The 17,530-nt window shown below is 37.8% G+C and overlaps 2 protein-coding genes across 2 annotated transcripts in view; one reads left to right on the top strand and one right to left on the bottom strand.

The window, feature by feature from the left end:
• The first annotated feature begins 65 nt into the window (after positions 1–65).
• nat8l (N-acetyltransferase 8-like) lies at positions 66–10,752 on the top strand. The gene is made up of 3 exons (XM_033983267.2): positions 66–488; positions 1,269–1,433; positions 7,746–10,752. The coding sequence occupies exons 1-3, from the start codon at positions 194–196 to the stop codon at positions 8,111–8,113; spliced, it is 828 nt and encodes a 275-aa protein (XP_033839158.1). The 5' UTR covers positions 66–193; the 3' UTR covers positions 8,114–10,752.
• A 5,878-nt stretch (positions 10,753–16,630) lies between these two features.
• The window catches only part of poln (polymerase (DNA directed) nu), a 47,689-nt gene continuing 46,789 nt past the window's right edge, over positions 16,631–17,530 (bottom strand). The window contains exons 27-29 of the mRNA XM_055229248.1: positions 17,148–17,215; positions 17,011–17,072; positions 16,631–16,720 (exon numbers count right to left, since the gene is read on the bottom strand). Of these exons, the coding sequence (XP_055085223.1) occupies positions 16,631–16,720; positions 17,011–17,072; positions 17,148–17,215 (220 nt within the window). The remainder of the gene's footprint in view (positions 16,721–17,010; positions 17,073–17,147; positions 17,216–17,530) is intronic.

Raw genomic sequence — 17,530 nt, 5'->3', positions numbered from 1 at the left:
TACCACCTAGTGCGCGCGCATAAATAGCGCTCGAGTCACACAAGCGAGTCTTGGTCGTCAGATACGCTCAGGGTTGCAGCAGAAACATCCCCCTCTCGTCTCTTCCCCTTCATCTAGTTTCCAACGCAACAGCCTCATCCATTTCCACCCATTATCCCTTCTCTTTTCTGAACTGCGTTTCGCGGCCAGTTGCATGCATTTTTCTCCCAAAATGGTTTGCGAGACAAAAATAGTTGCGGACGAACATGATGCTATACCAGGGACCAAAAAAGAGTCTATTATGTGGAGCACCCACTCTTCTCCCTGTGCGGCGGCCGAGGCGAAGCTCGTGAGAAAAGACGCAGTTTTTATCCGTGAATTCGAGCGCGAGGACCGGGAGGAGGTGCGCCGCATCTTTTACGAGGGAATCATGGAGAGGATACCCAACAGCGCATTCAGGGGGCTCCGGCAGCAACCCAAAACCCAGTTTCTATACGCTATGCTGACAGGTGAGTGCGGCTGATTGTCTTTATAGCATTTTTGTAGAATCTGCGTTTTTATGATGTAAAAGCCACAATTTATTTAAATACCATGGAAAAGGTTGCAAGCTTGAGCTGCTTTCCGTGCACGAAAAGCAAAAACACTACTGCGGCCTCACGCTCTTTGCACCGGAAAACACCGGCATGTTAACCATCATGCAACAAAAGGCATGGGCGAGCGCGTGGTGCATGTGCGCTCAAACCGGCTCTGGGGATGTGGTGACATGCCGGTGCCGTGAATGAATGGCTCAAAGGCTTTGAGGATTGGCTCGCGGGGTGCGCGCACGTTCACTGCTCACGCACATACACATTGAAAAATTTGTGAGTGTGCGCAGTGTATGGTGATTGCGCTCCCTGCAGCTTATCTTCACTCCAAAGTGTTGTCTTTGTTATGCGTTTTGCCTTCGAAATCTGACTTGTTTTGTTGCAGTGTTAATCTGACCACAAAGCCTTCCGTAAAATCAGCTTCAGTCTGATAAACAAACTTTCACACCAGAAGCACACAGATGTTTAGTGGAGTAATATGATGCCCATCACCAACAACTTGGTTGTTTTTCACTTTGCTCGTTTTGACTAATGACTTCTTTGCACAATGGCGTGTGCGTTTTCAATAACATTTCTCTGCTGTTACTACTGCTATCATAATAATTTGTTTTATACTTGTATGCACTGGTTCAAATCCACCAAAAATCAAACATCTGGTTCTTTTTTCTGACAGGTTTCGTTTATTTTTCTTCCATTTCTCCATAGTAATGTGCTTTGTCGTGACCAAATCCATCACGCTGACCTGCTGTGCCCCCTTCATTCTGATGGGTGCACGATACTACTACAGCAGCAAAGTTATCCACAACTATCTGGACTATGCTCTGCACACGGATATGGCCGACATAGAGGCATACTACATGAAGCCTACAGGTGAGACTGGTGTGAAATTAATTTGAACCATTAGGCGGATAATATCTCCTTTGTCACATAAACATACTATTGTTATTAATTCAGACAATTAATTTAGACAATTGTTTTTATAACACGTATCAAAAAATACTATAAAGATACAAAGTAGGTGCTAAGATGTGTGTCTTGGGAGGCAGTACAGAAGCAGCCTATAATGTAGTCTTCTTGTGGGACCCCTCCTCCCTGCGGCTCTCTGCTCCTTCCCCCACTTGCTTCCTCTCTCCTGCAAAGGAGATTGAGGCTAAAGAGGAGGGGGAGCATCTCAGCCCTATTGATTGCAGAGGAGAAAATGCTGATACACTTTCTGCACTGCACTGGCTGTCAACAGAGCTCATTTCCTTCTGTGTAGGAAAAATCTATCCCCCTTCAGTTTCAGGAGGCACAGGAACTAACTGCAAACATATGACACTTCACACATTCTTCAAGTCTTTATCCACCACCAACTACTCATGCAGTTTATAAGAAAAGGCAGGTGTTAGTTATGGCCATTGTGTCTTCATCTGTGGCACTGTACCCTTTGGCTCGATAAGCCATGTGTGAGTTGCAGCTATTTTAAATCCTAAATTAGCTAATATTTCTAATTTTTTTTTACATTCAAGAAGTTGTTTATCTTCATTGACTAACACATATGGTTCTATGAGCTTTACAGGAAGTTGAGTTTGTAAAGCAATGCAGCAATTCATGAATAGCTGTTTTTATGTCTAATTTGGCTTGAGTCAGTGATCTTTGTTCTCTTCCTAGTAACATATTATATTGTACATAAAAACATTTTATCCTACAGAGTACATTACTAAGAAGAGCATATGCCAATAATCGTTACTGTAAGGGCAAAATAAGCAGTGACGCTGCTATTCTGTGAGGGCCAGAGAACTGCACTTTTTCACCCTAGAGTCACACAACTGGACCCAGAGGACACCAAGAAATCTGCCTAAAGAACAAATGAAACACCATCTAAATGTAAAGTGAATATACAGTTAGGACAAGATGGTCTTTTAGTGAAATTGATACTTCTGTATTATGGGTGGTTTAATGAGGCAATATGGCTGCCACAGGGGCTTACCGAGACAGGAGGATGTCAAAACAACCTCAGGCAAATCTCACAATGTACCAGAGCTATTCCCGGGCAGAAAACTCTTCTCCATCACTACTGCTAAGCGTACTTTATCTCCAGAGAGACTGAGATAGATTAAAAAAAATAAAAAAATACACTATGTAGGGAGTAGGTTAATGGAAGCAAAGAAGGGGTTTGATAAAACCTACCAACATTCCCAGATGAGCAAGATTTTAAGGGAGCAAGTACAATTCTAGAATATCTGAAATTACAAAACATTTGCATTTACTTAAAATGCTATAATTGTTATAATGCATTTTATAATACATAAATACATTTTATTTTATTTCAATTGCTCAAATTACAATTACTATCAGTATTTGCACCAATACTAGGACAGTCATCGACTAAAGAATTTCTTGTTTGACTAAAGATATGTCCTGCCAGTCGATTAGTTGACAAAGAAGGGGACACAGCGAAAGCTCTTAAAACTATTACATATCTCTACGCATCTGACCCATACTGTGCTCACAAAACTATAAGTGCACAGGAGTTCATGCAAAAAAAAATATACAGACAGTTATTAGAAAAAAGTAATTATATGGAAAAAAGGCAGTTTAACACTTCACTCCCAAATCTTCCACCAATCCACTCCTTAACTTCTCCTTTCAGCTGGATATCACGTATGAGTCATTTTAATCTTACTAAATGATTAGTTGACTGTTACAAGTTTTGACTGATTAAGACACCATCTACTGAGTAATTCACTTAACAAGTAAAGGCCTACAGCCCTAACCAATACCATATATTTTTAGACAAAATACAATGTGAAACAGGAGGTCTTATGAAGCACCAGTGTTTTATGAAAGTCAAGCCAGTCATTAATAATGCATTGTAGTCTTCCGAACCTCAGCCTTCGTTTCACATTCTGCTCAAATCAATAGACAACAATGGCTGTTACTGGCGAGAGACTCAACAGCTGCACCATTATTTGCATATTTCACGCTGACCAATCACAAATGACAGAACTGAGGCACTTAAATCATATTATTGACTGGACACGTTGTATTTTATTGTAAAAAAAAAAGCCAGACCTAAAAGTTTTGGTAGACACTAGAGTTGTCATAATACTAAAATTTTAAACTTGATTTCAATACTAAGGAATAGAGTCGATACCAATTCCAATACCACAATGATAATTTAAAAAAAAAACTTTCTTTAGACAACAGAATGTGATTTTCAACATTAAAGTATAGCGCTTTCTTTTACATTACCACATGGCCTTATATCTGTGTAATCCCTCAGTGTCCAGGCAGGGTCCATAGTGGTCCATGGCTGTACACTAGTCCATGTGGTCTTATACTTATTCTGATACAACTTAAGAGCATTTTGAAACTATTCAGAAAAGGTTCATTTCTGTCCAGTGAATGTGACTTTTTTAGTATCAATACCTGTTCAAAGGAGTATCTAATTCTGATACTAGTTTAAATATCGATTAGCATCTGATTTTTAATACTTTTGACAACATCAGTAGAGGATGATGACAAACAGAATGAAGCAGCTGTAGTATTGGCAGCTATGAGAACAGTGGCATGTCAATAGTAACATGTGTGCATAATGGGGCCCTATACATTCAAGCTGCATGGAGACAAACACTTTCACGTGCTGAGGCAGTAAACCGGACATTATATGGACACATAACTTGTCTCTTTAGCTAATGGATGTGCATGTTAGTGTTGTCACAATACTAAAATTTCAAACTCATTTTCGATACCACAGAATAAGTTTTGCAATACTGATTGCGATACCACAATGTTAAAATCACTCTTTCAATAGAATCTCCTTTTCAATATTCAGTCTTAGTACTTTCTTTTATATTACATATGGAAAGTTTAATTTCTGTCCTGTGAATGTGACTTTTTTAGTATTGATGCCTGGTCAAATGAGTACCTAGTTTTGATGCTAGTTTTGGTATTGATTAGTATCTGATTTTTGATCATTTTGACAAGCTTAGTTGTCTACCTAGGTGAAATTACAGGATAACTGGTCCAGATGTTTAGCTCAAAGGCCAAGTTGATTGTAGTAGTGAGGGTAAAAGCAGGGAGAAATTAAAATTAATTATTCATTAGATGTTGTGGGTTCATGTACACATCCTTTAAGTGTCCTTTATATCCCCTTAGCCCCATTAATCCATGACAGAGAGGGAAAAAGTGCTGATGTGGGGTCTTCATGTGACAGGTTAATCTATGCTTCACATGTACCACGGCTCGAGGAGAAGTTGTGTCACAGGACAGGACACAGAACATCTATAGAAAACACTGCTGACATCATCATCTATCTAACTGTGGAGGATTTGGATAGAACTTTCATTTAATTCAAATATAGATGGAAGTTGAGTTTTCTGTTTTCAATACTTACTCATTTTAATCACAAAGACAAGGCATCTGATGTAAATGCCAAATCTACCCTCATTGTTTAATATTATTACTATGTACTGGCTTCTTAGTTGATTAGGATTTACAGACTTATCCTATCATACCCAACCTTTATTTAGTAAGCTTTATTATAATAATTACTATAAGAATTAAGATATTATGTAAAATAGCCAACCAAAATGTATAACCCAAATAGGTTGTAGTACAGGTAGAACACCTTTAAGGAAGAATGTGGTATATATTTCACAATATATTTAATGTAGATTCAACTTAATTGTTAGTCATTGTGAAAAAAGTATAACATAAGATGATGTCTATAGTGCAAACATTTAGGTTTATTAGACAAATTATTTGTGCATTTGCCTGTGCTGCTCTTGACCAATGTACATATTTCACCACCAGTTTATATTGTTCTATAGAAGACACAGTGCATGCTGTGAGATATATTAACATCCTTTGTATTTGGATCCTTAGTACTTTGAGAAATCTGATTGTTTCTTTAAGGAGAAAGATGTAATTAGATTTTTGGGCATGTGTGGATCGTTACAAATGATCTGTAAGGCTCATTTCTATTTCCGGTTTCTCACTTTACTGTGTGCAATGATTTATTCCTCGTCTTGAGATCCTGTACACACCTCAGCTCCCTTCCCCCAACCTGGATAATGGTAGATTCAAGTTTCCCTCCCCCTAAGGGCTCTTTCGAAGGCTATGACTTTAACTAATTCATTTTCACAGAGCAGAGAAATCACTTCTGCCTCACTGTCATTGTCAACTATTTCCACTCCTAATTCTGATTGATTAACCCCATTCATGCCATTTTAAGCCTTTAGTTACACATACCAACATGAGTGATGTCTGCTCCTACAGTATGGAGTCCAGTTGATTTTTATTATAGAAGCCTAAGTGGCCCCTATCATTTTGGTCAAAGATAAAAACAGGAGCAACTGTTTGGATATTCAGTGGTCATCTTACTTCAGTGTTAAGTAGCACAATCTTAAACTTAACCGGATTTATTTATCAATATTGATGAGGACTAAAAGATGGGACCAAGATTATTTACCTGGGCATTTTGTGGTTCATGGGCCATACCCAGACTTTGGCATGTTTGAATCTGGCCAGGCAAGTTTGTGATGGTAATTATTATAGAATAGTAATAAATTACAGAGTCCTATATTTTAAAGAAATGTGCTTATGATCATTTGTTTCACACAGAGCAATTCATGGATAATCTCAATAAATATACTTCAAAGTGAGAAGTCAGAAAACTAATCAATATTATTTAAGGCATTGGCTATTGGTATTGTATTGAACCTCGTGCCATAAAAATCTAGAAGCTTTCATTTGCAAAACAGAGACACACAGGATATACCGGTAGGCAATTTTCTGTACAACTGATTTACTCAGAGCTCTATGATGTTATACTGTATGTACTTTTGGTCTTGATCCTTGGCTGTGGCCCAGTTTAACATGTGGCTGGGAGGTCACATTCCATCCGAATGCCTGTAACATGCAAACAGAAAAACACATGCATAACCATGTGAACACCAGTTAACACAGTGTAGCTTGAATGTCCTCATTCAACAGGACAATGCACTTAATTAACCAAAGAGTAACTAGTCATAGTGGCACATAATCACCTTCACACTTCTGCAAAAGCCAGGCAAATGACTGTTTACTTTCTAATGTTAAAAGATAAAGGACTTTTGATTGGGGCAAAATTGCTAATGTAATTCCTGGAAATGTTACTAGACCTATATTTGTTCAGAGTCAAGATTTTTCCTGTAACTTTAACAGGGAAAAGATTTTCTTAATTGACAATAATGCAAGGATTTTAATTGAGTGAAAAATTATTCTAAGGATTTAAGATCACAGCCTGTAAAAGGCCGGACACTGGTGCCTCCTTGTGATGCTCCGTGTATTTACCACAGCAGTCATTTAAAGTCAAGCTTGCGTCATTTAAATGCAAGCCTGGGGTTGAGCTTATTAGTAACCTGCAGTGGTGTCATTTCTCCGGAGACAAAAATGACATGCTGATGCTAATGTTAACTTTTAAGTGTATTTGACAGGTTAAAGCTAAGAAATGCAGAGATAAAAAATATAGCTGTGGCACTAATAATGGTAGAATAAGCAGAATCCATAGTAATATGAGGAGTACCAGAGTGTCTATAGAACATTTTTTACTTTTAAATTGTAATATTGTTAGGTTCTTTTCAAAATTGGTATTTAGAGGACATTGGTCGTACATGTATAGTCATGCCATGTATAATTAACCTAGGGGCTTTGGCACACAAGGATTAAAAAAAAAAAGGTACATTTATCAACACTGGTATTAAATTAAATATAAAATTGAAGCACAAGAAAAAAACAAAAAACAATAAGACTGATCTTAACATCTGTTGATGGGAATTTCCTACTGTGTTTTTTGCCAATGTCCCACTAACCTCAACCACCACCTCCAAAGCTTTCTGAACAGACTGATGACAGAGGAACTCTAACATGATTCTCCAGGAGGAGCACTGTCAGCTGACATTTTCCTCAGCATTGGCCTAACATTGTTTGCCTGTGTGTATTTTTTTTTGGCTCTGTCAGAACAAAAGTTGTTCTACTTCACACACAGAGGCCTCAGTGATCACAGATAATGATGAAATATTAACCGTATTATCTATAATGAGACAATCTTTTTGATATTGTCTTGTTCCTGAATTACAGACAAAGTTAAAACAGCAAAGCTATGTACAGTTTGCAGTTTTATTCCAAATTAAGTGTTGTGTTTTTTGTCCCTCTCAGGCTCCTGTTTCTGGGTGGCAGTCCTGGATGGGCGCATCGTGGGCATTGTGGCAGCGCAGGGCAGAGAGGATGACAACACAGTGGAGCTGCGGCGCATGTCAGTAGACTCTCGATACCGGGGCAAGGGCATTGCCAAGGCTCTAGGGCGGAGGGTGCTGGAGTTTGCCGTCCGAAACAACTTTGCCGCTGTGATCCTGGGCACCACGGCCGTCAAAATGGCTGCCCATAAGTTGTACGAGTCTTTGGGTTTCCGCCAGACCAGCCAGAGTGAAGACTACAGGCTGCCTGGGATGAGCCGCTCACTGCTTGAAAGGCTCTTCTTCCAGATCCGCTACAGCCGATATCGTCTGCAAATCCGCGAGGAGTAAGGGGCGAAGTGCAGGAAAGAGAAGGATGGAGAGGGGGAGAGAGGGAGACAGGCACCCGATCACATCCTTTCTTCAAAACATATTTATTTTGTTTCATTACAGATAACTTTAATATCAACTAGTTCATTCTCTAACATTTTGTTACACTTTTGTTGCATTTTTTTAATTATTATTTTTTAAAATAAGACTTGTTTTTTATAGTTTGTTAAGCTATTGTTTGTATCTTACCCTTCCCTCCATTTTGTAACTGAAAGTCTGTATTGCTGAGACAAACTTCTAACACGCCATTTAGGCACACTCTCCTAAGCACTTGGTCAGTACAAAACAAACTGATCAAAGATTTCTTTATGAATAGTCTTGACATATATAGTTTTTGAAAGTATTTCGTCTCGTTCTGTAGTCCAGTGGATCAGAGATGCTTTGAGTCTAACTTGCTGACTTGCTGAGCGGATACACACCTTTCTGGCCTCTTGCTGTTCTTTCAAGACACCATATTGAAGCTCAGCAAGAGTCTACTGCCAGCCAAAAGAGGAAGATATGATACTGATAAAAAGACAGAGGAACATGCAGAGGTGGGTTTAGTAGCCAGAAATTTTACTCAAGAGTAACATTACTTCAGAATAATATTACTCAAGTAGAAGTACAATGTAGTGGTCCAAGAAATGACACAAGTAAAGTAAAAATATTTGGGAAAACTACTACTCAAGTAAGAGTAACCTAAAGAATAACTGTTGGGGCGTAACATCTGATTCACAATCGGAAGCTAATGTAAATTAAAGGACAGGACAAACATTTAATAATGCTCAAAATCTGGTATTTTCAAAGGCTAGACACAAAAAAATGAGATAAACTAAAGCATATCTGAAGGAGAGGTGCAGGAAAAACAAATGTTCAAATAATTTAATATTGTCAACATAAAACTTTTTTCTTTTGCAGACTACTCCTAGTGGGAAGAGTACTGTTACTTTAATAAAATATGACTCAAGTGGAGTAAAAGTACACTGCTAGAAAAGTACTCTGAAAAGTATAATTTCTTTAAAAAGTTACAAAGTAAATGTAACTGAGTACTACCCACCTCTGAGGACGTGCAGCACAAATCCCCTCTTTTTCCTGATGATTGATCTTGATCTTACACGAGTGGAGTGAGTCTCTGATTGGCTGTGTTCTTTACACACACAACATAAGGTAGCTGCACGCTGGAGCAAGACTTTGTACGTGTTAACAGTGTGTGGTTTAGCTTGATCAACTTTTAGGCGACAAGGTTTTGAAGATCAGTTAACTTCTTTAAAATTGGTATATACAGAGACCCTTTTTTCACCAAGTTTCAGGCATTATTCAAGCAAACACTTCTACTTTATATTAAAATGTTTACCTGTTTAAGAAAGTATTATTCTACATTTATTATAGGTTTACTATTTGACCAGTAATTACTAATTACTATTTTGTATTAACACTAAATATTATGCAAATCTAGCTGTTACACTGGCTACATTTATTTATTTATTTTTAATTAATCCAGGTTTGCGTTTTAAACAGCCTGGGTACAACATGAGCAATACTTGTAAACCTACAGCACATAATGAGCACAAAACAAACAATTATTCAAAATGATTCAAATCCACCCTTGTCCATTTAGTTGTCTTTCAAATACATTTAAATCTCAATTATTGTTTTCTCCTATATCTACTCTCTTCATTTCCATCCTCCACCCATTCAACCAGCAGTGGATTCAGACTTTTACCACTCTGAACCTAAGCTGAGACATTATCCACATGTAAAAAGCTACATAAATAAAAAAAAAATCTGTTAAAAAACATAAAAGTAAAAATATGTATAAAATCTAATTCAAATGTAATCATCATTTGACCCTTCCTTCCTAGACTTTTCCTTCAATACCTTACCAAATCTCATTCATGGATCTGTCTGCAACCCTGGGCAAGACCCAAAAACTCCCATCTGAACCTTGAACACCCAACACTGACCTTTGGCCCTCCCATCCCCCGCCCCATCATCTCTGCATGTGCCACAGAGCCTTGCTGCACTGCTTTTATTATTCCATGTGAAGCTCCCAGACCCCACCCCCATCAGATGTCATCCATGCAGTGTGCTCCCATGGTGTGGATTAGAGGTAGACCTTAGGGGTCATCTGTAATGAGAGTACAAACAAATGTAAAAAGTAAAATCCGCTCACCAAGTGAAGCCTGCCTGGATGACACGATGCCTGCCAGCCAACCAACTGTAGAATGCAAAAGCAATGCAAGTGTGGCATGCCTCTGTACCCAGTGTGTACGGTGCCTGCCCTGGAATAGAAGACAAAATTCTAATATATACTATATACTGTATGGATATGAAAAAATATTGTTCTTGTATAGACAAACAAATGTGTTAATTTAGTTTGGAGTAAAACCTTGTACTGCTTGCATGAAATGCGTTTCTAAATGCAAAAATAACTTTGGTAAGAAACACAGCACATGGGACACAGTGAAAAAAGACATATGGAATATGTTTTTCTTTGCTTTACTTTTTATATCTGAATTGACAAAAAATATCAGACATGGGTTAGTGCCCACAGCGACAGCACACAACTGTTTTTCCACAGTGGACACAGGCCCCTAGGTAGTTCAAGTTCAATTTGATTGTTTCAACATTTGTTTTGTTGCTGGTGTTTTGGCCCTCTTAAACCCTGATTTTTTTTTTGTAGGCAAAGGGGCACAATTCACACAAATGCACAGATAAATCAAAGTGTGCTTTAGCTGAAGCATTTTTGAAACACCTCTGATGAGTACAAATCTGTTGGTACTATAAGGTTTTAAACAGCAATACTTCGTAAACATGTTTTGCTCCCATTATGTAACATACTGGCTAAGAATTTGAAGGAAATACTCATTGCTCAGTGTTAACTGTACATTTACTGTTGTTTATATTTTAGAAGAATGTGAAGTCTGTCAATTCTGAGCCATTTCTGCTGCTGCCATTCTCTGTTTTGCCGAACGAAATTGCAAAGCTCATTCATGGACAGTATCTGAGGATTCACATTGGTACATACATTGAACAGAGGCATTAATATTCACCATGCCTTTGCCAAGGCCCTATGCACTGGACTCTTGGGCTGCTAGGCTAATGAAAGTCCAATGCTGGATTTCAATTGTAAAAACAAAGTGCACTGACTTATGCATTTATATCATGGGAATGCTATGCCTTGTAGCATCTCCCCTCCAGTTCAAAATTCGAATGCAGAATGTAGTGACACAAACATGCTGATGTACAATCTGAAACACACTGTTGCTGTCTGTACTCTTGTAGCTAATTTGAGATGAGAGTGTAATTTTATTGGTTGAGTTTTCACAAGTATGCTGCATGGAGACCTCTTCTGTTGAAGGAGGCTCTTTTAGTTGAGGGCTTTACACAAAAATTCTCAAATGGTAAAGGGCATAAGAGAAGGCCACTGATACAAAGGCTTACACTTTTAATCGCAACTATGAAAATAGTACCTACGTAGAAATGTCAGTTTTGTTCATGGTTCATGCTCTTGGTTCAGGAGGGAAAAGAAAGCTGCACAATTGTACACAAGCTGGGAGTGCTCAGATGCCTCCAGGCCAAACGCCCACGGGCATGAATGTAAACTGCCAACATTTAAAGTCTTAAAAAGATGTTGTCGTTGGGTTGCTTGCTACCATCAATGCTAACATTAATGAGAGGAACAATGGAAAAATGCCTGGAAAAGCAGCTGCTGTTTATTTCATAAACAAGTGTGATTGTAAATAGTGGTTCCTCTATTGTCAATGTATTATTTACTGCTACCTGTTTTATTTGCTGGTTTGAACCCGCCCTGATGGAATTCATTAGTGTCTCTGAAGATGGCTGTTGATGGACTGTTCCACTGAACGAGGAGGGTGAGGGGTGAGGGAGGAATGTGCCATATTGGCAGTGGAATGGGGGTTTGCTGGGGCCTTGGGACAGCCTGGACTCCCTCTCTCTCTACCTCCCTGTGAAGCTTACCGCTGTGGCAAACCCAGGACTCACTTGGACTGAGGCCACAGGTGCCAAGAACTCGGAAGCACTTGTAGCACAACTGTGTCTTCTTTTGCTACTAGTCAAGATTTTCACTATCGAGTTTCTCCTCCAGACTGGACTGTGAAGACAATGCCAGAATTGTCAAATGGCCCATGGCAAGGTGACATTCCACTAAAAAGTGACAGTAATAACCTGTATTTTATCATTATCATTCAAACAATCTTTACTTTATTTGGAAATCCTGCCAGTGTGCCATTCAAACAAGCAATAAATGCAAGCCCACTGAAAACCATGGAATTAATGACCCACTCTCCACAGTTTAATGAAATGCTGCATCCATTTATTATCTCTACAATTCCACTGATTTAAATCTTAAGTCTGTTTTTCTTAGATAGCTTGATTATTTATTTTTTATTTTTACCAAGAGGTGTTTTTAAAACTTCAAGTTGAAGTACACAGGTGTACCTCTGCATATTTTAAAGAAATGACAAGAGAGGGATCAGGAAAGCTATATACTGGTCATGCAAATGAGTGCACTTTGAAAGTAGTATTCTGTGCTATTAGTCTACTGTCACTAATAAAAAACACAGTGGAACATCACCAACACAAACACAAAGTTCAAATATTCTGCAGCTATCTCAACAAAGTCAGATTCAATGCATTTTCTATGTTTTGAATCTGAAGCAATGTAAAGTTGTAAAAAAAAAAAAATACTGTAAATAGCATATGGGGTCATTTTTACTCCTTTTGTAACTCAAAGTGGTGATTAAAAGATATACATATTTTAAACATGTGAACAGCACTTCAAACTAGCATGGGTGTCTTCATCTATGCTGTGCAAAACAATCTCATACGGTAATAGACCAATAGCAGTCACTTTGCATGCCATCTTAGGCCTTCCTGTCTGCTCAGACATGGTGGGGTTTAGCCTCCAAACCAGCGGGTTTGGATTGAATGTGTATTTTATACATACACAGGACCGGTCATGGCTGTTCTGTTGCCAGGAAACGTACAGACAAAAAAGCACCGCGTAGGAGTAGTGTGCAGCCACAGTTGGGTGACAGTCAGGTCATCAGACAGAGGAGCTTGGGGCCTAGGAGTTTCAGGGCATTTACTGCAAGATCTTGGAGTAAATCCTAAACAAAGTCTAAGATAATTTTTGGGGAGAGAAAATCTGAACAAGTGGTGAGCACGGCAGAGTCAAATCTTTTTTGTCAAATATGAATTTCAGTCTGGAGATTAACAGATATACTATTAAAAGTGAATACAATGTTGATAAGATGTTGTGTGTAAGAAGAGGTTTAACGAATGTGCCCTTGGATGACAAACTATATGACCACATGGTTTATATGGGGCTTTAGCTTTCACTTCCCTCTCCTTGCCATTCCTTTGAAAGACTCCTGTATTACCACACTTGCTAATAGTATTGTGATTAACTTTATTTTATACTGACAACAGGAAAACTGTATAGGTGTAAAGATGGGACTTGCATAATGATTGGATGTAAATATATATAAATAAAAAGACAATGCGTTAAGCTTTCATATCTGCTGATTTTGGTTTTATTTGTGTTTTTGTTCAAAGATGTTTTGTGATGTTAGATGAAGTGCCACAACTATAAAGAAAGAATATGCCCCATTGGGTCTACTTACACTTGATTGTGGTTGCCATGGCAGTGTGTGGAAGCTCATGTGGTTGCCATTGACAACTAAAATCTTCAGAGTGGCCATTAGTTCCTGGCAGAAGTACAGGTCTCAGTAATTAGCCACTTACATTTTATATTTGTGTAGGTGAATAAACGCAATTAAAAGTCAATTTATATATATATGTTTATATACATATGTTGTATGCAGTGAATGTGAGATCCTTGTAAAGGGTTAGGGTTATTGACATGGTATGGTGCAAACCCCTGAACAAGAAATTCCTGGCTCAAATTTATAATTGAAACCAAAAGTTTACATAAACTATATGAAAAGACACAAACACTGTTTTTCAATTAGGATTACCAAAATAATTTCCATTTGCTAAATGCCAGAATAATGAGAGATTTTTTTAGACAATTTTTCATCACTTTCTTCCAAGTCAGAAGTTTACATACAATAAGATTACTTTGATTTTAAACAATTTGGGAAAACCCGAGTGGTGGTGGTGATGATGATGTCTTTTTATGGATTTGGACAAGTCTAGTTCATCCTTTTGTTCATTTAAGAAGTGATTACTGCGTAAGAAACTTAAAAAAAAAAAACAACAACAAACAAACAAAAAAACCCAAAACAGATTGGTAGCATCCTGTTGTGGGGCTGTTTTGCTGCAGGAGAGACTGGTGTACTTTACAAACTAGATGGCATCATAAGTAAAGAACATTATCTGGAAATACTGAAGCAACATCACAAGACATCAGCTAGAAGTTAAAGATTGGGTACAGATGGGTCTTCCAAATGGACAATGGCCTGAGGCACACTGCCAAACTGATTACAAAGTGGCTTTAGGATAACAAAGTCAATGTTTTGGAGTGGCCATCACAAAGCTCTGATCTCAGTCCTATTGAAAATTTATGAGCAGACCTGAAAAGGCATTGACAAGCAAGGCGGCCTAAAAACTTGGCTCAGTTACATCAGTTCTGTCAAGAGGAATTTGACAAAATTCTTGCCAACTATTGTGAGAAGCTTGTGGAAAGATATTCAAAACGTCATACAGTTTAAAGGCAATGGTACAAAATACTAATGAAATGTATGTAAACGTCTGACTTTGAAGAAAGTAATGAAAAATTGCCTAAAAAACCCTCATTATTCTGGCATTTAGAAAATATAAATTATTTTGTTAATCTTATTTGACTAAAACAGAAAAAGTTTAATTTGGTTTCATAAAAAAAAAAAGTGTATATGTCTTTTTATATAGTGTATGTAAACTTCTGGTTTCAACTTTATATCTTTAAGTACTTAGACATGCTAAGGTTGTCAAAAGTATCAAATAACAGATACTAGTCAATACTAAAACTAGTATCAAAAGTAGATACTCATTTATCAATACTAAAATGTTGCATTAACAGGACAGAATTGAACCTTTTCTTAATAGATTTAGAATGATCTTAAGCTGATCTTAGAAGTATAAGACCACATTGACTAGTATATGCCTATGGACAGCTATAGATCCTACCTGGACGACTGAGGGTTTAAAGGCCAAATCGTAATTGAAAAAAAGTACTACGATATAATGTTGAATTACATTCTATTGTATGGTATGGTATGAATTCCTTAAAGATTTTAGTATAATGAATCCCCCCCCCCCCCCCCCGTTATTGTGCTGTTTCTATGAGCATTCCCACATGCCCCTCTAAAAAGGGGGGAAGGCTGTACACCCTTATAGCAACGCAACAATGAGAGAATAGAGGGCTAGATTTCCATAACACTGTCCATACTGACCAGGGGAGAAAGGCTTTCCCTCATCAGCATAGTCACACGGAGAGCGCATTCCTCTCATTGGGTTCAATAGAGGATTGAAACAAAAAGACATCAACCATTGTCCATTACCACAAACTGGAATATTGTGTCTATATCACAAGGTATTTACCCCAACATTTTATCGGGCTCATAGATGACGTCAAAGAAAAGACAATTGGTGAGCGTGTCTAAGTTCCATGTGAGAAGCTTTGTGTCCTAATGCATCCACAATCATCCACACAAAGGAAATGGATTATGGCCTACGACTAAAGAAGCAGATTTGTGATTAATTGAAGAAAATAATACAAATGCTGAATCAATGAAAATCTAAATTAAACAGTTATTTTATTATTCGCTTCAGGGAAACCATAATCAAGGGCTTATTTACACAATGGATAACCTTTCAATTTCACCTTTCCTTAAATAGTAACACCTGATTGTAACCATGGTAGTGTACATCTGTATATAAGTATTTTTGGCCTTTAGCAAAAGTACTGGAGTCATTTAATGCAAAAATGCACTTAAATGCTAAATCATTCGAAAAAGGTTTTATACCAATATAAAAAAAGAATATAATCTCTATTAGAATACTTATTTATTAATAATCAACAATAATAAGCATACAAGAACAGCAAAAAAGTATAAGCCCATTAGGTACAATGCTTTACTTTTCTAAAACCGATCATAAGAACTCTTAAAATGTTGCACTGCCAAGTGTGCAACTTCACCAAGGCAAAGAAAACATTGCCAGATTTAAGAAGATGTGAGATTGGAGGAGTCAAGGAGGAACAGAAGAAATCTCCTTTTTTACAGGATGGAAAAAAAAATCAGAACTGGCACAATCCAGTTTGTGGCTCCTGCCGTTGCCCCCAGATACGGATGGAGCGGAGGGAGGCGCCTGGTTTCCATAGTGACATGGATGCAGGACAAAGGATGAGAATTTATACGGAAGAAAATGTATATTAGAAAAAATAACATGAGAAAAGACCCCTAAACAACATCTCAAAAATAAACTGATCCATAGCAGTGCTGTGCCAGTGCTAGGCAGTGTTGGAAGAAAGTGTTATTTAAAAGATGGGTGTGACCGAGGTACATTAAGCTCAGACATGGATCCCCAAGACTTCCCACTGGAGACCGCCACCTTTAGGGGAACCTGGGAAAACACACATGAATTGAAGAAAAATGTTGCCATTAGTTTATTCATTTGACTAGCTGACCTACATAGATATTTACCATATAACTATCCAAAACTAGCCGTAGAAGTAAATAAGATCTTGTGAGAGTAATAGATATAAATTGTCTTAGACTAATCTAATGGACTGTGACCTACTGGGGCAAACAGGAGATTCTTTGTATAGGCTGCAGCCGCGTATACAACTAAGCAAAACTTACAACATAACATAGCACTTATCTATGCACTGTGAAATGCTTGAAATGACTTGCTTTAAGATGGATGTTAAGTTTATCCATATGCTCAAGAGACTCCATGAAGCTTTTCACCACATCTACCAAATACAGGGGCAAATTTTGTATTAGAGTACAGTTTATTACAGTAATGTTACAGGAAAGTCATCACTCACCTGCAAATTGTTCTACCTGTGAGTCCTCCACTTCATACAAAAGCTCATCATGAAGCTGAGCAATCAGCCTACAATAACAAACAATGGAATAAGACACAAACATATGCATATTAAACTAAAGCTGCCTTTTGTTTAAGCTTAAAATCAACAGGTAACAGGTACTAGTGAGGGTACTTATTTCTCATATGTCCAAGAATTAATGGTAACAATGATGAAAAGGTTGGCACTCTACACTATATAGTAGTTATATTATTTATATCAAGCTTGGCTTGCTTTGGAATGGAATATTTAAAGCTAGGCTTGATGTGAAGGCTCTGCAGCCCAAACCAGATATTTGAATTTTATAGAAGTAGACAAAAACAACGGTAGGATTCTGTTCAGCA

The sequence above is a fragment of the Periophthalmus magnuspinnatus genome, chromosome 18 (assembly GCF_009829125.3).
Source record: "Periophthalmus magnuspinnatus isolate fPerMag1 chromosome 18, fPerMag1.2.pri, whole genome shotgun sequence".
Classification (NCBI taxonomy): Eukaryota; Metazoa; Chordata; class Actinopteri; order Gobiiformes; family Gobiidae; genus Periophthalmus; species Periophthalmus magnuspinnatus.
Note: the sequence above shows the minus strand (reverse complement) of the source record. Positions and strands in the feature narration are given on the sequence as shown.